The 27,189-nt window shown below is 46.7% G+C and overlaps 1 protein-coding gene across 13 annotated transcripts in view; it reads left to right on the top strand.

Annotated features, from left to right (window-relative positions):
* The window catches only part of LOC100874702 (zinc finger protein castor homolog 1), a 186,459-nt gene that overhangs the window by 123,347 nt on the left and 35,923 nt on the right, over nucleotides 1-27,189 (top strand). For 7 of the 13 annotated variants that reach the window (XM_012284321.2, XM_012284319.2, XM_076534814.1 and 4 more), the window contains 3 exons: nucleotides 15,798-15,865; nucleotides 16,395-16,837; nucleotides 16,916-17,201. In XM_012284321.2, the coding sequence (XP_012139711.1) occupies nucleotides 15,835-15,865; nucleotides 16,395-16,837; nucleotides 16,916-17,201 (760 nt within the window). In that variant the 5' untranslated portion in view covers nucleotides 15,798-15,834. Of the gene's footprint in view, nucleotides 1-15,797; nucleotides 15,866-16,086; nucleotides 16,838-16,915; nucleotides 17,202-27,189 lie in introns of those variants that run through there. The other 6 variants (XM_076534824.1, XM_076534823.1, XM_076534819.1 and 3 more) reach the window with 5 other exon arrangements.

Here is a 27,189-nt window from a genome sequence, read left to right as displayed (position 1 = left end):
CATTCATTGCAATTCGAAGAGTAACGCAAGTTACGCGTTGGTATGAAGTCTTTCATACTCATTAAAAGTCAGCTTTCCTTAAATCGAGATCGTCTAGTTGCATAGAATTTTATTATTTAAAAATTACGTGGGGTTTTAATCGAATTTGAGAAATTTCTTTGATTCTAAATTCGTGAGAGTACTCCTTTGATGTCAACGTAGCAATATTACGATTTTTCGAGTTTGTTCGTCGACAGATTTAAAATCGATTATCCCGGACCAAAAGCTGTCAGAATAGATGTTATCGAGTAGGTGTAACGAATAAAGAGCCTCGGGAGACCAGTGTTTATCGTCGTGTCGTTCATGGATGTATGTAACTAGGCCGCGGTGTTCGGGTGTGGCCGTGTCGCGCGCATTGTTTCTGAAATTACGATATTGTAGTTATTAATATTTATATATAGGCGAGCGGAGGATCTTTGCTAAGGCTGGCAGCGTCGACTTTCTAAAGTGGTCGAATGCCACCGCATTCGACGCGACGCTCGACGACGTACCTTGACCCGAAGCCGAGTAAAATTATCGCTTTCGCGGCGAAAACGCGTCTCGGAAGTTGCACGCCGTGACGGATATTGATCGAGCATCGCGTTCCTCGTGTTTGCGAATCAACTCGACGATCAATCCTGCCGTTTCGAGGCTTTTCGACGATTCCCGAGCAAAATTCCCGGTTAACGTCGAATCGCGTTCGAAGTACATCGTAAAAAGGGACGTACAATCTGTTAAACGTTGTCGACGAGGCGGTATTCCGGCGCGGGACAAGGCGAAGACAATTTCGTTCGATAACAGCCACGTTTCCGTCCCTTGTTCGACGTTTCGTCGCGATCAAATTCCCCTGGACATCGCGTGGCCTGCCTCGTCCTCGCAGCTGTTCGATATCTGGACGTCTAACCAAATCAGGTGGAGCAGCTTGGAATGCACCAGTACACACGCTCGGGTGATTGACGTTTCGAGGTCGCTCGTTTGTCACAGAAAACTCTCGGACTCTGTTTGTTCCTTCGAGACTCCCTTTGCTCCCTATACTTCTCACCCATCTTTCTGCTTATTTCGCGCACCCCTTTTCCCTCCAGTTTCTTTAATTATTCCGCGATAACGATAGCCACATGTTGGGCTATCGGTCAAAGTCAGACGAACTAGATATTTTCGAAAACGATCACCGCTTTTCCTGTCATGCCTCGAGGGTTGCTACCTCCTTTCGTAGAAATCGACGTGGAGTTTCTTCGAACTCCGCAATAATCGCTGAGATTTTTAATCACCGGGTAACTGCTTGAAAATTTATGCAGATTATCCCTTCGTTGCCTCGGAGCTTATCGTCAGAGCTAAAATTCGATTTCTAGGCGAAAAGTATTGCAAAACGAATGTCGATCGAACGGGTAAAACCGGATATGCCAGCTGTCGTCGATCGGTGCAGGCTCATTGACATTTTCATCGAGTTCCGATGCGGCGATCGGCGGAACAGCAAGCGTCATCGAGCTCACGATCGCTACGTGACGTTTCCCCCGCTATAAAAATGCGCGTCCGGTAGCAATTGCAGCGTGTCGGTCGCTTAAGTTCGTTAATAAACATCACGATCGTCGAGGACCCTCGAATGGCGGGTATCGTCCGAAAAAGGCGATAGGAGGATTCGTTCCGTTGGTTCGCTCGGTCGCGTTGGCAAAAGACAATGGAACGCACGAAAAAGGCGCGAAATCCAGAATGTCGACGACGAACGAACGATTGCGAAGGTGGGACACGTTCGTCGAGCAACGTCTCTCAAATAAATTATCGATACTCCGCTGGTATTCGTCGCGGAATCGACGATTCTATATGATCGGCTGCCGGACGGATGAATATGCTGCGGACACGCGGAACATGCCAAGCGTGCGACGCCTCTTCATTCACTCGTTTCGTCGTTCCTGGAGGGAATGTCGATCTCTCCTGGAACTCGCCGGAGACTCCCTCCGGCTTTATTTTCGATCCAGTCCCGTGTTCGACACTGAATTTCGTATACCACGGTTCGAGAGGCGACAGTGATCCGAGAACGATATCCTCGCTTTTTGGGACGACCGTCGAGAGCCGGCTGATTTTATCTTCTTAACAGCTGGAAACGTATCGTTCACGCTTTTTCATCCTTAATTGCCGATATCAGCCTTCGAAACGTAGGCTTAATTAAACGACAATGTTTCTGTTCCAGTTGATACATTTTCTTTCCGATACTCTCCAGAGCAGCTTTTTGCAGCGAATAATTTCCTCTTTGATCTATCGTTTCATTACGCTCGCGATCGTTATCCGACATTATAGAGAAACGAATCAGAAGTAGTACACGAAACGTCTTGTTTGCTACGAGTGTTTGTCCATTTGCGACTAGCTGAAAAACAGGAATTTTCGAAACGATGTTTGCTTCAATTATCGAATTACCGCTAAAATCAGCGTGAAGTAGTGCCTCTACCGTTGTTGGTAATCGTAACTGATCGGCGGAATGATTATGTATCCTTAATTCGTATCTTTCAACTATGGCAAGACGTCGAATTATCCGCGAGGAAATAAACGCGTTAACAATCAGTTACGTTCCGATTGGTAAGATCGGTTTAGCGAATGGTGTCGGCAATGGCAACATCATTCGCCTGATAACTTTTTACACGCGAATACTAGGAGCATCGGTAATAAAGTTATGGCAACCAGCAGCTCGTAACTAGCAGTACCGCAACTATTATTAGCGGACCGAGCAATAATTATACTAATACCGAGGCCAGTTCTTGACTACACGATTCGTTCTTTTTTTCCTTCAACGAGATCCACCAACGTTTTATCGCGAATTCCAGCGTGCGGAGATCCGTCGATCGATCGAAGGGGAGTGGATGGTTCCGCTGGACTGGATCGCAGAGGGAAAGGGAAAGTTTGACCGAGTTCGAGCGCTCGATGACACCCGAAGTTCCGCTGATTATCGCACGAAACTCGTTCGAAATCTCGGCTACACCCCTTGTCGACGAACGCGTTCGGTGATTCATTTTTTGGAAACTTCTGATATATCTCTTACAACGATTTAAATAGAAAGCAATCTGCGATAATTGAACCTTTCGCTTCGGACAAGCTACTAACGCGTTGACAAGCAGGAGCAGACGTGTCTAGCGTGGCTCGTTACGAACATGCTTTATTAACTCTCGACAGGGTCAGATTTGAACCTGAATCCATTTTACTCTTCGATGATTAACCCTTTGCACTCGAAAGCAATTTCACTGCTGTGCAAACAGTAACTTTAAAAATTAGTTAAAAAATTAAATGAATTCTTCTGAGATTATTATTCCTCTAATAATTTCTTCCATTGTTTGTTTCACTATATTTATACATCACCCGTGTCATATTATAGAATCGGTTAAAAAACGATAATTTCAAATTATTGTTCGAAATAAAATGGTGACCGAGAGTCACCTCTCGAGCGCAAAGAGTTAATATCATTAAGGATTTTGATTCCGTTCCACGATGTACTTAGCGTAATTCTATTAAGTAATTTTTGTGTCGTGGAAAATAATTGTTCGAACGATACGGAAACGCGGTGGAGAGCAGTGGAGGGAATCGAGTTCTCCGGTCAAGAATCCGAGCAGGGAGATAAAACGAACAGGTCGAGATTTAAAGGATATCTCGATCCTTGTAGGATCTCGAACTAGATGATACCCGCGGTGTCGCGCGAGGCGATCGCGCCCAGGTATCGCAGTAACCTACGTGCGCGTTTTCATTGTACGAGAAACGCGAGAACGTGGGCACAGACGCGGAATTCCAACGAGCGGAACCCGACGAAAATGTCAATGAGTCGATCGCGAGCGATATGAAGAATTCGAAAGCAATAACCGCGAACAATCCGCCTCGTGTGGATCTGGAATCCATACGAGTGTGCAATCTTGTTCGTGCTTAGGCGTCGCCAAGAATTTCACGCTATTCTTCTGTGAATCTATCGGTTAGCGGTATTTCATATTTTTGTCAAGGATTTTCCTTTTCTCGATGCGTTTTCCCTACGCGACGTACGAAAGTGTTACGTTCAAAAACTTGGGTCGCTCGAGAGTCAATTAAACCGTCGCCTACATTCGCTACTACAATTTTGGCAGAATGAATTTCTTTCCGAATAACGATAAATCTTGCCACCTATCTGGCCCAGTCGATCATATTCGACGCGCAAAAAAACTCGTTCCGAGATAATTTACGAGCGACCCAACCACCTGGTTGCAATTGCGAATTGGCGCGTCCTGGAAGGATTTCAATAAAACTCGCTAACGAGCGGAAGCCTGTTTGGGATGCTCACGGGCGATGCCTCGATCCGTTTCGATCGTTTCAACGCTATAAAACTCGCTTTCCTCTTCGTGTTCATTGTTTTTTAATAGCGCGAGCGTGCAAATTTGCAATTCCAAGCTTTCCTCGAGAATCCAACTTCCTAAAGGGTAATTGATAAAAATCACTTTTCGAAATAAAAGACGGCGGTAAATCGAAAGGATAATTACCGAAGCGAACGTACTTTCCGAATCGTAGAGAGAAAAAATCGTCGGAAGAAAATCGATCTCGTACGAAGAAACGGATCTCGATCCGCGGAGCACGAGTCGGGACGCACGGCGGCGTTGTGGGAGGAGGCGAAGAGTAGGGCAGGTATTATCTCGAAACCGGCCAGTGCCATTATCCACCGTCCATTTGAATTTTCAGCTCTCGTAATAACGACTAATACGAGACAAATGAACCGCGGGTGAAAGAAGGAGAAAGGACAAGAGGGATATAAGAGAGAAAGAATAGAGTAAAAGGAGAGGAGAGAAGAGAAGCCGTGATTAATGGAGTCTCCGCGGCGAGCGAGAGCTCCGACGGATAAGATCTCCGATGGAATTCCCGTGGCTTTTATATTGGATTTCTTTTAAATTCGTTACTTTATCCGGCACTATGTTAATAGCGGGTCGATATGAGAGCTCGCGGTTTAAGAGGAGTTTGTTCATTTATCATTCGCCGAGTCGCGTCGCTTCCATCCAGAAGAGGATCCGTCGAACGATATTCTTCGAGTATCTTCTTCTCCTTCTTCGCTCCAGAACGCTCGCATTAGTCACGATTCTCGCAAAATTTTTGGCCAAAGCGACTCCTATCTACTCCCTCCTATTCGGGAAATGTGTCTTTGAACTTTTGAAACCGGTTCCTTCGTGAGTGATCGTCCGAGAAAGAAGCTGGTCCACGGGTACTTGGACGGAAAAGCAACCGCTCTGTATAGAACTACTTTCCTTTTGAACTTCTCCTTTTGAGATAATTAGGAAAATTGCGAAATCGTTGTCACGGTTATCTAACGGAGGTCGTAAAGGTCCTCGAGCACGTGGAAATGACGAGGTTTCCGGAGGACTCCAAAACGAAGCATCGGACGCTGAAACGGAGATCGTTCGTCATCGGCTCGCAGCCAGCCCGACAGCGAAAAGCACGAGCGGATGACGCTGGAACACGTGTAGATGTCAAGGCGTTAATCCCTCGAGAGACGAAGAAGCATTTCTCGGTGCTCGAGCACGCTTGTTCCCGATCGAACCGGCTTCAAACCTTTGCCATTCTCGATGATCCTTAGAATCCTTCGATTATCGCTATTTTCAAAGGAATTCGATCTGTCTTAAACTACCTTCCTCGCGTTAAAATAATTTAACTTTATTCATCGGTTAAGCAACCTCTTAGGAAAGGATTACCTCGTATTAATTTCCATACAAGCGAAATTTAGTAAGAGTTCTGCCGTGAACGCAAACAGACGAAGCAGTTTCCGCGCGGCGACAATGCGCGTACTCAAGAAGCGACCGCTCGACGCGATGTTAATGAGGGCCAATTAATCAGCCGGCCGAGCGAATCTTAATACGAAATCCTCGTGCCCTCCAGGGGAAAGCGGTTCCCTCCATTTCCGCTCGCTCGATCGGTACAAACAGAGTGTGAAATATCAAGAAACGTATTGCACGCGTTTTGCGGGAAAGCTTTTTCTTTACGAGTTAACTTTGAAACTTCATTAACGCTTCGCATGAAATATTTAGACCGAACAGTTTTAAATAACTATTAATCATCGATCTCTTTGAACGGGGATCTTGAACGACTCATTGAATCATAAATGACAGTCTTGAGAACGGATAATGAATCTCTCATTGTCGTTCGTACTTTGCACAACCTCCATACAGACTTTTATACTTCGCATAGAAAAACGAAAATATTCACGGATAAAGATTTATTTGCAAAATTTACGGTAAATTCTTCCCGCACGCTAGCTCGCTGGCTACGGGTTTCTGCGAATCATCGAGAGATCAAGGATAAAAATAAGGAAAGGTAAATGAGTGAGGCAGCAGATTTTTGTTTGTTATGCAAATTACCGAATTAAATTGTTAATGGCAATAGACATAGAGAGTCGTTTACTCGTTCCGCTTCAGAAAGTTGGAAAGTGTACTTGAACGTCTTCTCAAGGCTATAAAATCGATAAATTTTATTACGTTATTGTGAACATCATTTTCGATAAAATTGTAGAATCGTTCTACTTTGGAGACGGTATCGAGTAGACGCGCTATGCTTTCGTTCAATGAAATCGATCAAAGGAATCGAATTCTCGGGCATTTTTCTCCGTTTTTGATAGAAAACTCGTACTCGTATAACAAGAGTATCGTTCGGCGAAGAGAGACGTATAGAAGAGGAGACAGGCGTGCAAGTGTTCGCATCGTTCACAGTCACCTAAGTGTCTCCATCATCGCGGCGGAATTCGGTTTCTGTCGGCGGCTTCGAGGCGCCTCGAATTTGTCAGAGAAAGCTTCAAATAAATTTAGGAGCATGTTTGAGCATGGTTTTCAGAGAAGCTTGGAACTCTTTGGACAACTGAAACGTTCTTCTAAAGGCTACTCTACCGATTTCGCGGATTCAACCCTTTCCGGACTACTTTCAGACATTTTAATATCTTGCCAATGTAATTCTACAACCACGTTCTTTCGTTCAAAGATTTCTAGTTTGTACACAGTTAACTCGATGAGAAGAAACTATCGAAATCCGTAATCATTGACAGAAACAAGTAGTATTAACTGTTGGTCAGACAGTAGTTCAGGCAGCTCCGCGTTTCTCTTCGTAATTCGATCGGATACGTTGGTCTAATTCGGTGTCGGGGATTATCTGATAGTTCTAATAATAAAGGGTCATACAATCTTCTAAGTTTGTCAAGACTTTCTTCTACATTTTCGTATAGCCGTATCCAGGTAAATAAAGTTTCTAAAATTTCATAATTAAAATACTGAAATAGTTAAACATCAAGTTTTGTTAAATCAACGACGAAGTAATCGAATACGTGGAAGATCGTTGTCGAAGGTTTGCAGGAAAGCAGAATGTGGCCGAAAACGCAGAGCCACGGTCTCTCGCCGGCACGACTCCTATACCTCTTAATCCAGATTGAAAATATGTAAATAAATCCAGTCGCGGCTCCGTAGGCCGGATGCCCACTCTGTATTCCCCGTCGAAAAAGTATTTTAATAGAAACGATTCATCATTCCGCGGGGCCCCCGACCAGCTTCTTTTTCTTCGTCGAAGAAGAAGCCAGCAACGGCAGCAGCTCGCTGCTTTAGCCCTTTTGCTCTCGCTCTCCCACAAACCGCGACAGGACCTTTTTCTCTCTCTCTCTCTCTCCCTTCGAGTCCTTTGTCTTTGTTCGCTTTCAATTTTTACCGGATTTCGGAGAATTTCGACCGAAAGGTTTTCGCTTTTATCTTATACTGGCCTCCCGATCCTCTCGTTTCAGCTCGATCGAATTTTATGCGAGGATACACATCGGATTTCGCGGAATCTCTGCGGTTGTCGTCTCCTCGCATAATTTCCTTCTCGTAGTATTCTTTAGCGCAGATTTTCAGAGATATTTCGAAGATTCTTTTGCTTCCACGTTTCCACCGCGATCGTACCGCGGCTCTCGATCAGAAGAAGGTGGTTGTCCGTTTTTCTGAAGGTTTCTTCGTCCCTTTTTTCCTTGCCAGTGATTCCTCTTCAGGTTCGATGTCTCATTATGTCAGAGCTGGCTGGATTTTGGGGGGAATTCCATACTCTGTCCCTCGTTTTCTTCCTCTCTTCTTTCGCTGTTTCTTGTTGCTGTTCTTTCTCGTTTTGGAGGAGACAAGGTCGTTTCAGACTCCTGTTTCATATCCTTATTCGAACACCGAGTTTCGATGTTCTGTAGGAAGCTCGAGTCCTCAATTTTCAACTCTGTTTTGTGCTACTTTCAATTTACGAACTTCATTCAATTTTATCTTATAACACGGGACATCGTTCACTTAAATTTATATCTATTAACCCCTCTCGTCGAAAAAGTTTCTTTAGAGAATTAAAGAGAAGAACAAAGTTGAAGTTCACGCGAATCAAAACGGTCCACAATCCATTTAGAGAAAAAAAGAATTGCACGTGTCGCGAAATCGTCGGTCAATATTAGACGAGCGCGAGCAGTAACGGGATATCGTCGAGTAATCCAGAAAACTCGCGTCTGGATGATCCGCGCCGGAACACCGAAAGGAGAGCAGATTTTTCCATTATTCATTAACTCGAGAACGACCGTCACATCCCGATTGGTTTCTTGTCGGTCGTGCTATTAGGAATCAATCAAGCCTCCTCGGTATCTCGTCGGTGCTTCGTTGACAGCCGCTCGAAAACATCCCGTAAGAACGTAACGCCAATCTTCCGAACGTCTATCCGACTCTGTATGCTGTTTCTCTTAGAGACAACGAGCGACATCTTTCATTCGTGCGACCCCGTAAAAACGCGCCATCGACCATCGTGACAGAGTTGTCCACGAGTTCTCCATCTTCTTATCGCGGTTATCGTTCATTCGCGGCTTCGAACTTTTACCGATCTATCGAGGACGGTGCGTTAACTTTATAAATTACGATTTATGAATCCCTGCGTGCTCCGAAAGTTCAATTCCCGCTAAAAGTTTAGCGCCTTAACACGTGTATCGATCAATTGAACGCTCGCTATATTCTCGCTATGAGTTACGTTCCATCGGTTCCGAGCGAATGGCTTCGGAATGAAGTTATAAGGTTCGATAGACGTCGCCCGTGAGCGGATGAAAAAGATGTCTAAGTGCAGGCAAGATTGGCTAGAGAAGCGATACCTCTGAATAAACGGTAATTAATCAATAATCCCTCGGTACGACGATCATGAGCGGCTGTTTGACTTGCAAATGAAAGTCGAACAACGTGTTTACAGGTAAACAACACCGCTGCGTTGTTCGAGCTACGTTATCCAACGTTCTTTTTTATCGATTTCGCGTGCGCGAAATACGGGGAAAAAAATAAACGTTGTCCGACTCGGTTTACTCTTTTACGAGTTAACTTTGAAAGTGGACGCAGACGGAGGGAATGTATCGTTGCGTTCCCCATCTTTTCCATGTTTCATTGGCGTTCATCAGCCTCGAACACCAATTAGAGGCAGCCTGTAAACGTTACACTTGCCGAGCGAAACGATTGGCGCTTCCAGCGGGGTCTCTTTTTATGGACGAAACGTCTCCTCGGTCGAAGAAACACCGCGGAGCCTGAATGCTCGCTTTCTTCGGCAACTGGCAACACGATCGTTTTCTTCGCGAACCTCTCCTTCTCTTTCCGTGGTGTCAGACCGACCATATTTCAGATGCTCGTCTTCGCCAACTTACCGAGATTCCATGGAATTTCGTTGCAATAACCGAACTTTCCCGTCAAAAAGTTTCACTAAAATTTATTTCCCGACGTTCCCCGAAGGATAATCTGCCCCGTCGAAATATGTCGTATAAATCGGACGTATTCTCGAGAAGCATCGACCAAGATTTTCATCCCCATTGCCCTTGAATCTGGATAATCCTAGTGGACCGAGTTGCGCATTAAAATCCTTGAAACGAAATATTACGCATCGGGGATGGTCCACCCCTTCTTTGCTCGTTACCAGCAATATGGCTCCCCTTTTTCAGTAGAAGCTACCCCGAATCGAGCGAGGCCAGACCAGTTCGTGCCACTATAAATCTCGGAAGTTTTAATGCCTTGCAGCCTGTATATACTCTCTGTCTCTTTCTCTCGCGTCTCTCTCCCTCTCTCTTTTTCTTGTGCGACCCTTCACGGGCCCGTTCGATCCACGAATTCAACCGTGACCCCGCCACCCCTTCCGTTCTTATTTGCATACGCGCATAATAGCAACGCGCCGAGCTACCCTTTACTATTAATTTTATAAAATCATTCAGCGACTCGCTTTCTCTATCCCTTGTCTCTTTCTTGCCTGAATTTTATTTTTCTCTCGCGACCGAACCTCCTCGTACCCTCGGGACCCTCGCTGGCTTATTTAAATAACGGATTTTCGAAATCTCGTTTTCGAGCAGATCACAGGGGTCGGCTGTGCGACCACGTGCGCGCAACATTTCGCATACGTCCTTTTCTTCGACGAGCGATCAAATTTTCCGTTCAGGATCATCCTCGACGAACCGTTCTCGCTCGGAGTAAATTGGGCTGAATTTGTTTTTCTCTTCAGGAGGAAAACGAGGTGTTGGGTCTTTAGGCGAGGTGTGGACTCAGGTAACCGACGTAATATGTTCAACTCATTAGCGGCAGCGAGTAAAATGTGCCACGTACCATTTACGATGTTGATTTATCTTAGGGATAAGTTAACGTTCGCCAATTATTGTACGTTCGGTGATAGAAACGAGGCTATTGGCGGCGAGATTGGAAAGGAATTCTTTCGGGTAATATTAAAATCGCAACGATACCCTTGTTTCGCGCCACTAGCTCCCTAATTAATTACTCGTAACGTATCGTACTGGAAGTTTGAAATGTACGTTCTTCCTTGTGGGAGGAAGTCTCCTCCGTCTTCGTGTTCCTGTGGCGGGACAGGAGCAGCCGGCATTCATCGATTAATTACTCGCCGCTCGCTCGTTAATTAGCCTTGAAGCTTCTCAGCTTGCATCTCCGTACAGAAATCTAATCGACACTCGCGATAGCCTTCATTAAACGTAGGTAATCGAAACCGTGGTAAAAAGAAAGAAAAAACGGAAAGAAAATAGGCAGAACTCGTTTGAACCGTGAAAGGGTTCAATTTTCGCGTTCCACGCGTCGTCGAAGCTGTTTTAATTGTCAGTGTTCGCGAAGAAACAAACGAACGAGCAAGGACAAAAAATGAGGAAGAAGAAGAAGAGAACAGTAGCGAAGCTTCGTCGCGTTTTTCCGCACGAGCAGCCATTAAGACGTTTTAGCGCGTTTCGTGAAACTAAGACGAAGAAAAAGAAGAGGCACAGACAGGAGGAAGAGGAGGAGAAGGAAGAGAAAGATGAGGAGGAGAACCGTGGCACCCGTTGGGTCTACTTAGAGCCGATAGAGGCGGCCTAACTACCGTAACCGTATCCAGGTCTAAATAGTTGGAGTTACGCTAAGTAGTCCTAACCAGATTAGTAAGTCGTTGCGTGCTCTATTTTTAACGGCGCGCCGCCGGCGTTCGAGGCGTTTTACGCGGAACACCGTAGACACAGAGGCCAGAGAATGGCCCACGAACGATAGAGAGAGAGGCGAACCGGATAAAAAGGCCGGTTGACCAGAAGAGAAAAGGATAAACGAGCGAGGGAACCTACTACGAGAAGACGAAGCTTTATCCTAATCCCCGTAAACGAGACGCGTCTTCTCTTCGAAACGCTGCCTCCTCTTCCTTATGGTCCTTCTTTTTCCTCGTTTAGCATCGTGTTTCGATCGAACACCGTTCGCCCGATTTCGTCCAATTTCCTCCCCCTCGAAGCTACCGGTTTGCTTTTTAATCTAGCCAGTTTATCGCGCGTGTCGGGGAGTGCCGCGCGAAATTCGAATATCCCAGGCGAACGCTCGGGGCGACTACGAATTTATTTGCGCGCTGCTCGACCGTTTTAAACATTCTCCGGTGGCAATGGCGCGGCAAAAACGGAAGAAAGCGAGAACAAGAGGAGAAGAGAGGAGAAAAGAAGAGAAGGGACTGAACGCGCGAGGAGGCGGAGGGAATTTTATTTCCGCTCACATTAATTTCAACGACGCAGAAGACGGTCGCCACAAGACGCAGCTTGAAATTACGAATATTATGACTTCAACCAGTTCTCAGAATTCTATGTTTTTCATTCTTTAATCTCGGCCCTCTCGTGTTTCACACCATATCTTATGAACACGCTCGCCCTCTTTCTAACCCGCAAGACTCTTCTCCTTTCTTCCTTCCTCTTCGTTCGCCACCACGTTTCACCTATGCGCTTTGACTGACCACGCGAACCTTCGAACGAAACTGGGGATGGGAACGAGTTCGATATACGTCCGCGTACTTTCGAATTAGAATTTCAAAGATAATGTACTCGCAAAGTTACACGCGGTTGCGAATCCCGGAACGAATACTTTATCATCGTACAGCGTTCGCCTGGAGGCAAGTTTTCGACTTACTTTCGATGTCGGGAGAACCCGGGGAGAAGCTGGAGAGAACCTAGAAGAAGCCAGCACATAACATCCTACTTATAATATATGTAGTTGGATCTCGTCTGCGGGCAAAGCAGTCTGAGCACGGTCTAGGGATCTTTTTCTCTCGGAGGATTGTTTCACTTGTCCGTCCGCGTGGATGCTGTTCAGACAGCTTTGAATACCGTTTGAACGTGGCCGGCCAATGGAGAGATGATTGATGTCAGCAGTTTAGCGATATAGTAGCTTGTACAGTGACTTTAGAAACGGTGAGATAACAGTGATCTTTCAGTCGAAGCTTTGATCCTGCGTCGTTGAAAGGTTCTGAATTCTTGTTAGGATTATAAAAGTAGGTTTCAAAGCGAGGCATCCTTGAGATTTCAAAGTGAGCGCGGATAGACGATTGTTCCATGGATGAAACAGGAATTTCGATGTTTCTCTCTCGAAAATTTCGAATCGAGCCTGAAAGAACAATCGCGCGTTATAGACGGATTCTCTCGCAACGAGCGTTCCACTCGAACAGGAAACGTGTGGCGTTTCGATAAAGCAACACCATATTTTAAGACTTAAGTCGCTGGCGAATTTGAATAATCTACCGGTATTCCGGCAGACACTTGAAAAGCCACGAGGCCCATCCAACCACAGGCCTGGCAACATTATATTCAAGTGTTTGACGAACGAACGAACGCGTTACGTCGTCTGCTTTTTTGTTTTCCTGCTTCTGGTATCGGCATCAGCGTCGAGCTATGTCGAGTGGTGGTGCTGGCCTCTCACGGACCCAACTGCTGTCTCTTCTGGTTTCGTTCGCGTTGCCAGAATTCGTGCTTCGATCGTTTCTCCTTCTTAATGATCCTTTTGTCCGAGAACGTTGACCTTTGCTCGGTTCCCGGGGGACGGGAACGCCCTGTTGTCCCTGTTTCGACTCAATTTCTGTCCCGATCGGATCTTGACTCGTCGTGAACGGTTTCTTCTACCCGGACGAGTGTCAGCGATCCTTTAGCTCGATGATTTACTGAAAAAACACGATATTCTCGAAGAACGGCGCCCGTTATGAATTGATGATTGTTCTAGTCGTTAGTTCAATTAGCGTTCCAGTCGGACGAACGAGCAAAGTAGACTGTAACGAGCTCCCTCGTCAAAATTCAAATTTCCAATGTTACTCTGCTCTCGTTAACCGAGTCAAAGGTGTACGTTCGAAAGAGCATCCTAGCCAGAGAAGAACATTTCTCTGTCTCTAAAAGGCGAGGTGTTTCAAGTTCTTCGTATCATAGTAGAAGCAGCGTAGAAGAAAGGGAGCAGGTCTACGGAAAATGTCTCAATTTCCATGCGCTATCTCGAGGCAGCCCCAGTTTGCTCTTCCTTTCACGGTGACCAACCTGAATTCATCATCGTCGAGGCGTAAACGCACGGATTGTTTGCGCTCTTTTTTCTAATCAGCCTGGTTTTTTACCCCTATCCAGATTGACTCATTAAGAGCGTCAAGGCTTTTTGCGTTTCGAATAATAGCTCAAAGAATCCGAAGATTTCCCGCCACAGGGTGTTTCCATGCACGGTTCCGTCTTTATTCTCGGTAAGTTCAGGACCGGCACCCTAAGAATCTAGGCCAGCAAGCCGGGAATTTCTCTTTCTCTCGAATCCGCGCGGTAAAACACGCTGCAATCGAGAAAAAAGAACGGACCTTGCACCGGTGACAATGATAGATTTCGAGGGGCGAATTTTAACGAGAGATTCCTCCGACTTTGGGACACTTGTATCCTTCCAAACATTTATTCGACTAACAAACGAGGTGCAATTGTTGTCTCCGCAATGGAGGATTAAACGGTCGAAGGTTCCTGTATTAAAAAAAATTTTGAATATCGTCCCATGCGAAGGATAATATTCGTTAAATTGTCTCGAAACGAGTAGAGGAGAAACGAAGTACCTCCCTTGCGATCGGAGGGATGAAAAGAGCAAACAGTTTCGAAAAGGTAACTCCGTTTCGCCAATAGGAAAAGATTCCCTTCCTTTCGTAGCTGAACAAAGACATTCTGGTTCCATTGTTCAGGGTCGTATCACGCTGCACTCCGATTCGACCGGCCGGTGTACGTACGGTACGTACGTACATGTGCAAACAGGGTGATAATGTATTCAAGGTCCGCCCCGTAGCGATGGTGGGGGTGAAACGGGGCGGCCCGCTCGGTATACGTACTGTAACAGATGTTAATTATCCCTTCTGTGTATACGCGGCAAAAAAAGAGCCCTGTCTCGCTCGGACATATCGTCCACTCGAGTACATCCCCGACACGAGGAGGTCTCCCGTGTCCTCGCGTCGAAACGATCACGTGGCCCGCCTAGATCGCCCGCTCCAATCGCGTTACGCTTCCACCAAGATAGACACGCTAGGGAAATTTGCTAATACCTTTAATCGAACCCTGTCCAGTCGTCCGAGCAGCCGTCCTAATCGATAATTTTCAATTTCGCGAGGGATCTAGAGAACACGCGAACGTGGTGAGTTTTAGAAGCGTTACGGTATAGTTATGTCAGAGCAGAACCGGAGGATGGTATTTGGAGGCAGCATCGGGGGAAAATGATTTCTTGTCGCGCAGCTGAACGACAGCGACGCCATATTCGTCCCGGGACCCTTAATGGGCCAGTTTTACTGCGGAAATAAATAACCGATAATGAACCGAGCAAAAACGGAACTAACGATTTTGTGGCCGAATTAGGCAGCGAGTTTCGGATGCCTTCGAAGGAGTCGTCTGGGTCGATTGACTCGAGTGGCTTCGTGAAAGCAAACTCGGACAAATGATCGAACACGGGCTAACAAAGAAAAGAATTTGCCGTCTTCGAAGCGAATTCGGTTCTTGCACCTGGTAGACGAGATCATTCGTACATGTTCGCATCTTTCTATCGTCGTTGCTATTTCTTAGTCGTTTCGAAAATTCTCCCCCTGCCGTCCCGTCGAAGGATTCGAATGCTGAATTTGCTCGATTCGCGAACAATTACTTGGTCGATGTTAGTAGCCCCTATAGCCGTTGAAGGAAGCGTCGAGACGCGACGAAACGACCCGTTTTGCTAACCGAGAAACAAATTGTCCCTCGTCGCGCGTTATCGCGGACCGTCCGTTTGGCTGACCGAGCAGCGCTCGTATATCAGCGTAGCTTTTGTTACAACGACGTGCCTTTGTCTTCGCCCTGTTTTCGCGTCTCATTCCAAGCGCTGGCTAACGTAACAGGCTCATCGTTGGGGGTTTCCTTGAACCTGCTGCAACCTGCCTTTGCATCTACATCGAAGTAGATAAACGTCGCGAATCGAAGCTAATCGTTCGTCGCGCTCCCCGAAAACCATCTACACGGGTATATTCGGACATATCGTCTAATACGGATAATTTTTCTGTTTCAGAATGCATTGAGGAGCCGGCCGGTTCAGACGATTCGAGATGTCCGCCGTAACGAGTCCGTATAGCCCCAGTAAGACACCTCCTTTTCTAAAGTATCTTCGATGCAATCCCCGTTACCATTCTTTAGCGAGAAAACGTAGGCAGCTCGTGTTTGCGTCAGCCATCGTCGTTCGTTCCGTTCTATCGAATCATAATAGCCGCGCGCGCGTACCTCTTCTAACGATTCCAAGAACGTTCAATTAACGTGCGTCCCGGCTGAATTCTAATTAATGTTAAAAATTGATTTGCGAGAAGCGAGAGGCCCTCGCGACTCGTCGGCTACACGCGTTCAGTTGGAATCGGTCGATTCGAGGCAATAGCAGTAGCGTTCGCGAGCCACGGTCCATGGAATTCTCGGCGATCGAGCGGGACACGTGGGCTAGGACCAGCTGGGGCTAGACTCTCGATCGTTCACGCTCGAAAAACGCTCGAGCTTCGCGCAAGAATGACCCAGTAAGCCTTCGACGATCGTAAAAGTTCGGTAACAGAAAAAAAGAAACCACTAAAAACCAGACCGTCGAACGGAGCTCGTCGATCTGATGCCGGTTTATTTCCATCAGCGGAGATGCTTTCCAACTCGGTATACAACTACGCGACTCCCCGACGAGGGACCGCCGATCAGGACTGCGACTCCCAGTACGAGGGCCAGGCCCAGCTGCAGATCTCGAGCATGCAAAAGCCGCGAAACAAACGCAAGAACTTTAAACCGATCAGCAGCCGAATGGTCGAGGTGTCCGACGAGTCTGAGAAAGAGGACGAAGAGCTGGGTATCGAGGAGACGTCCAGCGAGATACTCGAATACGAGAGGAAGACCATGTTGTTGCCAGCCGAGGAGAGGTCTAAACAACGACTGAACAACAACGAGGTCAGTCCCATGGACTTGTCCGTGACCACCACTAGACCACCGTCTTCGGAAGCCGACGACGACAGCGGTGACTCCCTCAGGCACAAGTTCATTCTGGAACAACTCAGGTCCGAGAAGCTCTATTCACCCGGTACCGAGGTACGTGCATATTTTTTCCTCCTTTATCTTCCGGCGTTGTTAGACGCGTCGACTCAGTCGGATGATTCGCGTGTCCAGGCTAGGAGTCCAAACTCTGACTCCTCGGAGAAGACCGGTAGCGGTGTCCTGGAGACGGAGTCGGGTCGTTTGGACGACTCCGCGTTCGAAGATGACCGGGCACAGGACATGGACGGCGAGACCGAGTGCGAGGAAAGGAAACCTTTCGAGGGGATGAGGGAGTACGCTGAATCGACGATGCAGGAGCTGTTGGCGATCTACGGACTGGCGGGAGGAGAATTGGCCAAGTCGGTGAGCAGACAGCTACCGCCGACCTTCCTGAACCCGGCGACCGGTCATCTTCACGGTGAGTCTCGAAGCATCGATGATGACTTTACTCGGAACACGCGAATCGAATTTCGAACGCGAACATCGTGGCCTTAGTTAACGCGCTCTTACGAATTCGTTACCGATTCGATCTAGCGCACAATTTCTCGAATCGCATCGTTTTCGAACTGCGTATTTTTCGCTCGAACCAATTGAAATTTATCGCCAACCGAGGTCTAGCTGCGGAGTAATTAGAGACAACCGGGCTAACAGTTGTTAATAACTGGTCGAGGCAAAGAATACTCGGAAGTTCGTCCTCTGGCCGAGCTAAAAGCTATTAACGCGTGGGCGGTACTCGGTGGTAGAAAAGAGAAGCAAAGAACCGCTCGTGGCCCGTATGGAACGGATCCTCGATTTTCAAGGATCCCCAGCGAATACCGTGGCCGTGTCGGGTTCCTCGAATCGTTATTATTCGCGGCAGGACTCGCGCGCGACTCTTCGCTGAAGAGAAATTAGAAGCGGCTCGAGCATTCGACGAAATCGTTAGTCGAGCCAACCACGAGACGCGGGACGATTGGTTGGCATCGAATTCGGGGTTGGGCTACGAACAATTGACAATCGTAACTGGTTCGCGTTCGTACTCACGCTTGGCGTAAAATCAATTTTCGTTAGAGCCACGCTGCTGACCTCAGACTTTAATGACGCTTTATCGATAACTGGAAAACGAACGATCCAAAGTTGACGAGAAATTAACCGAATCGTCTAAGTTGAACGATTCGTTGAAAGATTCATTGTTTCCGTTATCGTAACGACCGAGCGTTTATCGGTTCCGTATTCGATCGCTCGTTAGAACTAGTCGATCGATTCTTGTTAAAACAGTACGATCCTCTGCACCTCGCGTTTAGCTCGATTCGATGCGGCGTAATTAAATCGTTAAAAACAATGACATTAACATAGAAATAGAGCAGTACGTGGTGATTCATGAAACGTTAATATTATTCCAAGCCTCGAAGTTCAGAAGGTCCGAGGAGTTTCCACGTCTGCGACGGTTTCGTTAGAACTCGCGACGTATTGAACGAGTCACGAACGCGGCGAGTACGTAATTTTCAGATTAGACTGTACGTGTGCACCAGAACAGAATGTGGCACTTACATATTGCCAGTGCATCGCATATGCGCGCACGTGAATATGCGATGGCTCTGGCAAGATGGCCGACTTATAACTCATAAAGTCGGTCGGTCTGCGCGAACCGTTGACTGCCTCGCGATCGATGGATGCTTTTGAGATCAGCCAGCGTCATCGTTTCCCGTTTGCCGCCACCGCCACCACCGCCGCCGCAACGTCTCGCGTGGGTTGACAGTCTCACGAATTCCCTGTCTATTGTATCGTGGACGCCTCTACTAACTAACGAGTCAATTTCACTATTCTTCCACGCCGTTCGAGATACTTACCGTCCAACTTTTTCAATTGCCTTCCTGCCAGCCAAAGATTGATTCATAGCCCAAAGTCGTTTGCCGGATTATCGTTCTTTCGGCTTTTCTTCTTTTAGGCCGGTCAAATTAGCTTTTCGTTTTTCGACGCGCGGATCAATCATCGCGTACCAAAATTATGGAGATTTATTTGCATTTTTAACGACAAGACCGATAGCGAACTTTCGTGTTCCAAATTACGCAGACTAATTTGCATTTTTGGCGATGGAAAATTTGACTATTTGTAGGGGTTACGGTATTCGATGTTAAATTTTTATCTTCGGCTTGATCGACAACGCGTGTGTCACGAGAAGTTATTGATACATGTTTTTAGCAGTTTGTAACGCGTATAAGGCTGAATGATTGCTTGGAAATGTATTGTTAATGATCGATTGTGCAGAAAAAGCGTCGGAAGAGGTGTCGATCACCGGATTTGAACTCGCGACGTCGAATTCCCTGTCTGTGACTCATCGTTTCGAGCTCCCTCTCTCGCTCAATATTCATACATTATGTAAGTTAACCTTACGTCGATGTAAAAGGACCCTAACGGGCTTTCGTGGCACAGCTCCATTGTTACTCGATTGAGTCTTTCGTCGTTGTACTACACTTTGTCAAATGGCCTTTGTCGCCGGTCTGCTCGAAGAATAATCTCTTTCGGATTCGATTAAACTCATGCTCGTTGCTCGCCATCCTGCCAATTACCAGAAAACTGACCGCGTGAAATCGAATGCGACATGCCTCGTAACGCCGCAACCTTCTTTCTCCGTTTCGTTTTCGTCAAGAATTAGGAATCTTGCTGACGCTCGACTCGGTGAACAATAATTTAACGTACGAATTATTCCTCTCGTCGCCTTGTATCAACCACGCGTTGTACGACAGCGTGTCCGTATAAATCTACGTAAAATTTCAACTCGAAGACAAAGATGTTCGGCGAATGGAGGTTTGTAAGCTGAAATCACGTTTATTAGACGGTGGAACAGTTTCTGGCAGAGTCGAGGTGGCGACATCAATCCTCGTTCTATCCGAGCAGAGCGAAAACGCGTGGAACATCGAAAAAGAAGCAAACAAGACGTTCCGCGTTTTCATCGACTTCCACGTTGTTTCGCCTCCAACGTCTTCCACCGGTCTCGCCACCTACACATCGCCACCTGGAACAAAAGACCGCTTCTATTCGTCGCGTCGTATCGTCAGGATTGATACGCCAGGAAGGAGAGAAAAAAATCACGCATAATTTATCACGTAAAAGCGAGTCGAACAGAAACCGCGTGTCGTCGATGAATCGGTCGACGCGGTGGGGGCTGGAGGGAAAAAAAGGAACACCGTCTGGTTTCTCGAGTTTGTACGGACGTCTGTCTTTTCTATGAACCTTGACGTTCGTCGAATGAACGAATATATACTCGCGTATCCGATTCTTCCGCGAGGAATACATTAACGACACCGGTTAACCCAGAAAAGCCATGGTCGTTTACGTAATAGTCGATCGGATCCTCTTTTCGACGGAGATACTGCGCTGCTTTATCTTAATCCTTTGCACTCTTATGTTCAGAGTGACATTTGCTTATCGAGCTATTTCGTAGATGAAGGATTAATTAGAAATTCGACAATTTCTATCGGACAATCGCGTTGGGGGATCGAGGCGTAGATGAGCGATTCTCCGAATATGCAAATCATTCGACGAGCAAGAAGAAGAAATTCCTAGATAATCGATAAAGTTTGTTAATCTGCGCGATGCAATCTCTCGGGACGAAGGATTCAGCGGGGGTGCGATCGAAGCGAGAGCGGGGAGCAGCAACGGTTGAATCGAGGTAAGGGAATAAAGAGAAAGGTGGGTTAATCCGGTGCGAAGAAAAGCAGAAAAGCCGCGTGTGCTGTTGGTGGTGCAGCGGAGGGCACACAGTGGGGTGGAGGACAGCGATGCCTCCGTGAACCCATTAATCATTCGAGCCGGATAAAAGGCAGCAAGGATGAAAAGAGAAGACGGACAGTCGGACGGACGACGAGCGAGAGGCAACGCGGACGATGGAAGAAGAGGAAGAAAGAGGTTCTTCCTTTCTGTCGTTGCTCTCTTCTGCCCTCCTCCACCGAACCGGGAGGATCATTTTTTATTTTCTTCTTTTCGAAATTCGTCGGACGCGCTTCTATTGTCGGAGAACCGGCCACGCATACATCGGCCAGAGAGAGGACTCATCTCGGACCGACGGTCTTTTCGAAGGGGAGGAGATTCATTAACTGATAACGCGATTCTTTCTTCGGACGTTCTCTTCTTGAAAATGATATCCCGCCACGGGAACAACCAAGAAGATCGTTGGACACCTGTTGGGAGGACGATAGCGCTTCGGAACTTGGAACCGTATCTCTGTCGTGGCCATTGTTTTGGAAATAAAGCCTTCTTCGACGGAGCTACGCAATTAATCGTGTAGAAGGTTCAAGGACATCGGCGTAACCGAGTCATAGGTGGCCATTCGTCGAAACTCCCGTAAAATCTTCTTCCACGACTGTTTCGAGTCCGTTCGGATTTAATTCGAGGCCTTATTGACCCCCGATGAAAGTTTACGGGTCTAACGGAGGTATTAAACGAGACAGAGAGAGGGCTAGGTACTGTAAACCTGGATCGTTCTGGTTACGAGTCTTTTATGTCTCCGCGTGTGTGGACCACTCGAGCACGTAGGTAGTAGGTACGAGAAGTAGCGCTACGTAGGTTTTGCGAGATCGAAATCGGAGCTCCTTGGCTGGGAGACAAAAGGGGTCTCCGGTACGCGGATGACAGGAGGTGTCGGGAACCTTTGGGATCGGCGACCTGTTGAATCCCCGGCTCTCATAACCTTCAACGAATTCAGCGTTTATTGTGAAAGAAGAAAAACGAACAGGAGAAGAGGACCGTACATGCGCGTGGTGCGTTTCTCGAGAGGCCGAAATACGTTAACCCTTATCTTACGTTTCACAAAGAAGAATTCCCGAATAATCGCGAGCAACCACCACGTGCTCTATTATATTCTCCTCTCCCTCCCGGTTACGCTTTAATTCATCTGGATGCCAAACGTCGGCTAATTGCTACGCTAGTTAACCGATGAACGCTTTGATGATACTGCTGACACACGGTTCTTGCTTCTTTCTGTTGCGTGCCGATCCTTACGAACGGTTTTCTTCGTGAATGCTTTAGTCAAATACGATCATCGTGTATTTCTCGATTTCCTTTCGAGAGCTTTACTAATTGTCCAATTAATAAAATTAAGAATTTTCACACCTTGGCCAACCATACTACGAAGCGTGGATTCGTGATAGAAATTAACGCGGCGATAAAATTAATATTAAACGGCATTTCTCGCCGATCGAACGAAGAGGAAATCAAGGAATTCACGAGCCACCGACTGGATTCGCGGAACATTTTATGAAAGCTTTTATGAAAGCCTTTACGATCCATGTTTCGAACTACAGTCTGCTTCTGTTGAACACATGACGCTCTCGGCTCGTTTTCTTCTTCTTCTATGCGTACACATTTGCATTCGAAGATTTTCTTCCACTACGATTTCCACGATTTCGTCGGACGAAGATGGAAGAATTATTCGTCTGGTAGCTCTAGTCTGTCGTTGATGTCCGCTTCCGGGTCAATTGGATCTCCTCGGTTGTTTTTTTGTTCGTCAATTAAGTTCTGAGTCAGAGCGCGGAAAGAGGTCTGAGGCTTATTGACGTTGGTACAGTCTTCGTAATACAGATTTTCTTATTCGTGACGAAAATCCTTCGATGCGGAATTTTCAAACAGGAAGCGATATTTAACGAAGCGGATAAAAAAAGAGGTAGTAAAAAAGCCAGTCAAAGCGTAATACTATGGAAATCCCGACAGATTATATTATAAAAGCCTAAGGGTATTTTTATAATTCGTGGAAGAGGAATTTTTTGCCAAATTATCAAGCATCGCCAACGATCGGTAAACAGGATCTTACGGAATAAGGAGATGGCTCAAGGTTTCTCGCGGAATAGAGAATTCGCGACTGATCGTTAGATCGCCGTCAGCTAAATAAAAAAAAGCCTAATGTCTTGGTACTCTCCGTTATTTCTTCGTCGTGTTGTTCGTTTCGAGTGAGATTAACGCGATCATCGAGGTCAATGAGCATTTCACAACGAATGATGGAAACGAGAAGTCTGCCAGTTTTTCTTTCTCTCTTCTTCTACGATTCACGCCTCGCGTTCGCCGTCTTTTTTCTCCTTTTTTTCGGCTACTCCACGTGGAATCTTGTTTATTTTGCCCGTCAGCCCGCTGACACTCGGACATATTCGTTTAAATTTAGAATTCAATGGGATCCTTTTACCGGGCGCACTTTCGTGCCTTAACGGATTCCCTCGACAACCGAGATTATTTGTTTAATTCCGGTTCCTTCCTCTTCCTCTCGCGGATGTCACTCGAAACTCGATGTAAATATTTTTATTGCTACGGGGAATCGTGATTTTCTTTCTCTCCTCGTCGCTCTCTGCCCTCCGCGCTGTCATTTTAATGAGTCGTCGACACGATCCCCGTCCATTTCTTTCGCGAGTACGGTGGGAAGTTCACCGCGATTCGAACAGAAAAATCCGAAGGGTTAGGACGATTTACGATCGGCGAAATTAATTAGAGGACGATATTCTCGAACGGGTTAACTCGAGGAAAGTTCGAAGATTCGTGCGAATCGTTCCATCAGTGTCGACGAATGCAAGGTAAGCACGCGTGGTCGTTTTTCCGCACTCGTTTCGCGTAAATCAGTGAGGTGCAGCGGACTCGGGTTCCTTTAGATTCGCGATAACGAGTTACCAGGATTTCGCATGAAACGCGTTACATGTTCGAGGCTAGACAGCTCGCGATGCTTATCGGCTTACTCGACGCACGTGCAACGATCGCTCGTCGATGATTACGTTATCACGGTGATTCGACGAAAGGAACCAACAAAAAGTGGAACATTGTTCTTAACGGTTGATAGAGAAAATTTCGTATCGCTCGAGCGAGCAACCCCTATCGGACGAGCGGTTCAGCTCGTAGCCCACATCGTCCTCGTTATCCTCGTCGGATGGAAGGTTGGCTCGGGTCAACGGGATTCATAACCGCTAGAAAAAAGCGGGCCGATGTCCATTAGCGTTTCCACGGAGGGCCGGCGCGGCGCGGCGTTGGAGGCTCGATTAATTTTTCAAACAATCCCACTGGCGGTGGACTCATCGATTCGTGGGTCGAGATAGGGAGGGCCCCTGGACACGTCTCGTGGTCGAAAGAGAGGGCCCATTAGGCCCCGCGGCGTGGAGGCCCCTGCTGCCCCTTGTCAGTCTCCGAAAACCAGAAAGTCAGCTTGTCAAATTAATCACGGATGACCAATCCATCAGCAGGCATTCCTAGCCGAGAAGAGGATCTTTGCTCGTTGCTCGGCCTTTCGTTTTCTCCTCTTCCTTGCTCTTTCTTTCCTCCTTCGTTTCTGCCCTGCCGAGTGTGTTCTTTAGTCCTCCTGTTCCCGAGGACAGCGACAGGAGATTTCGACGTAGTTTCTGCCCCCTTTTTTTCGGGGAAACCTTATGGTATGCGTGTATAGAGAACCTGACGCTTCTTCTGCGTCCAGGCGAGCTTCGTGGTGTTTGATAGATAATGTTAATGCACGGGGAAGAAGAGGTCCACCGCGCTTCTGGATGAGTAATGTTTAACCCCTTCTGTGTTCTTGGACAGCCTCGATGGACGAGCACGTATTCGACCTCGTGCTTTCTCCACCCAACGCGAACCGAAGGCTTTCGGAATCCGGTTAAATAAAATCGTTCCCCAACTTTCTCAGCGCGAACACCCGACGACGCGTTGTATGTTTTTCCTCAGTCCCGCGTCTAGACGATAAAGTTTCTGGCCCGGTACGTTGACGCGTACGATAATTACGAATCAACGACTAGGGATCGAAACAGCTCGTTTTCTCGAGGAAATCTTACCGAGCGGATGAAAGGGAAAACAAGAGCATTCGTCGCCTCTCGTGGGAGTGTTGTTGACTCGAAAACACATGGCCCGAGTACAGTCCTCGAGGAAACGTTATTAAACGACGACGAACAGAAGTTTATCTAGGATAGATAGGTTTCTCGAATATTTTCGACGATCGAACGAACGCGATCGAACGATACGCACGGCACAGATTTTTACTTGGCGATTGCACAAAATTTCGTCAGGCATTTGCCAAGTGTTTATTACAGGCAATTGGCAAATTAGCGGTCACGCGTCACGGTTTTAGAATTCGAACGGAAACAATGGGATCACCGATTTATATTTAAATCGACGTCTTTTACCGCGACACCGACACTCTATTCTCGATCGTTTCTATATTATTTTCTAGAGCTGTCTAGAATTAGATCGGTTAACCTGTCACGGTACCGATCGAACTCTTGCAAAAGCCTTCGTGGTATTTCTGCGTCGTGCGACCATCGTCGAACGCTATACAATTTTTTAAATAATTCTTTCGCGCGCATCCATACAATAGCGAGTGATTTTGTAGTAGATCGTTGCATATCATTCGTCACATATCGATTTAAAGCACGAGCTTCGCTGAAAATAACCGCGTAAACGTTTCATCGATATACTTAACGCGAAATGACGTTGCAACAAATATTCTTCGATGTTCGACAGTAGGCTGTGTATTTGGTTTTAAAGTAGACTCACGATCGAAGTGTCGAAATCGCGGAGAGAAATTTCTTTCCGCGTAGCCCGAGGGTAATCGGGCCAAATAAAGGGTTAAGGGTCCGAATCCCAGGACTCTTTTATCCGTGCTCGATGCGCCGAATGACGCAGGGGAGAGAAAAGACCCGCGAAAACCAGTTTGTCCAACCTAATACGGTGCCCGTGGCTTCGACGATCTTAATGAACTTCTCTCTTTCCGCTGTCCTCCTCGCCCGCTAATCTCTGCTTTAAGAACCGTCGTTGATTCCCTACGAAGCCGCGATTCGATGGTCAATTAACTCGACTTCGATTAACAAGTTGACTAACAGCGAATCTCTGCGATTATTATTCGTTGTCGAAAAATATAATATAGTATTTTAGAACTGAGGTAGACCAGCATGTTTCAAAAATTGGGAATGCCGATTATAAACGAACGCGACGAAAAAGAAGGTAAAAGGGGGTGCATATAGTTTATGAAAACGTTCCGCGAGGAATTTTCATGCAGACTTTATCGAAGCGGACAGAGAGAGGAGAAGGAGAAGGAAGGGTATTAAAGCTGGTCTCCTAATCTTAATATTCAAATTCTGCGGCGAAACCACAACGGGGGTGGCAGGGGGCCTGAAGGGGGATGGTAAAAGTGAGCCGAGCAAGCGGCGACCGCATAACCGATTCTCGAACTCATAAATTTTAAATTATGTCAAGCAAAAAGAAAGGACGTGCGGATGGGACCCGACCTCGGATAAAATAAGAGTAGAACGAGGCTTCCCCACACCCTCTGCCATGTTGCTCTAGAAAAAAGCAGAAAAGCCTCGACAGGACCCAAAGAACGCGAATCAGGGCCCGAGGAATTATTAAGGCGGTTTTCGTGCAAAAATATTGTTACCGAATCCCGATTAATTTAATCGACGTTATCGCGTCGGCTGTTTCTTTTCGTGCATCGACAAAAAACAACACAAAAGCGAAACCATGATTTTTAATTTCTTATTATCGATGGTAAAGGTATAAGATTAATTTATCTGCAAAAACTATATAACAGCGGTAAATGTTGCAATCATTAGCAGAATCCGTAGTAAATCAAAGAGCAACAAGGTGCTTCGTTAAAATTTTATCCGGTTCGAGGTAAAAGAAAGAAAGCGAGACCGGGGTTTCTGCGTTTTAAATCCCTTTTTAGAAGTTAGCCAGTCTGGCGAGAGTAAAGGGGTGTGAGTGAGGGAGAGAGGGAGGCTTATTGCCTCGACGCGTTTTCCATACGCGAAGCAGCTTTATGGGGGTCGCCACGAAATTTCGGGGCCCCCATTACCGCGGCGCGAAGGGGCCCCACCGAGTCGAATTTCCGGCATTAATTCGACATTATGCGATATTCAAATCGGGCCCCGTGGAATTTTTTTCGGTCTAACGAGCTCCTACTCCCTTTTTCCTCAACCCCCTCGATCCCGCCCCTCGGCTGCTTTTTATATACGCTACGCCATCACCGTCGCCATCCTTCGAACGAGAGAAAGCGGTTGCGTTATTTTGTGCGATACCGTATAACTTCGCCTTCAGCTTCGAACATTTCACCCTTAATTGCCGGGTATAAGCTCTGGTCGCGAACACGTGAACGTAGGGAAGCGGTTAATGCCGAGTCTTGCTTTCTTCGGAATAAATTCGATGTCTCGTTCGTTTCGTGGTCGTAAACCACGCGAATTGAAGGGTTTAACCCTTTGCGATCAGCTTTATCGCGCAAACGCGATGACTCATCGCGTGAACGATTCATAATGATAAGTTGCGAAGATTTATAATAGTGTCTCCCGTTTAAAAAATTCAATTTTTAATCTTATTATCGCCTAGTCGAACGACAAAACGCTTTCGACGTAAAACTGTTGCAACGTTTATACGGTAATTCGGAGCAGAATTTAAGCTGTCACGAATTCATGCCGTAC

Source organism: Megachile rotundata, chromosome 8 (assembly GCF_050947335.1).
Source record: "Megachile rotundata isolate GNS110a chromosome 8, iyMegRotu1, whole genome shotgun sequence".
NCBI classification, from domain to species: Eukaryota; Metazoa; Arthropoda; class Insecta; order Hymenoptera; family Megachilidae; genus Megachile; species Megachile rotundata.
The sequence above is the reverse complement of the archived record's forward strand: the minus strand, read 5'-3'. Positions and strand labels throughout refer to the sequence as shown.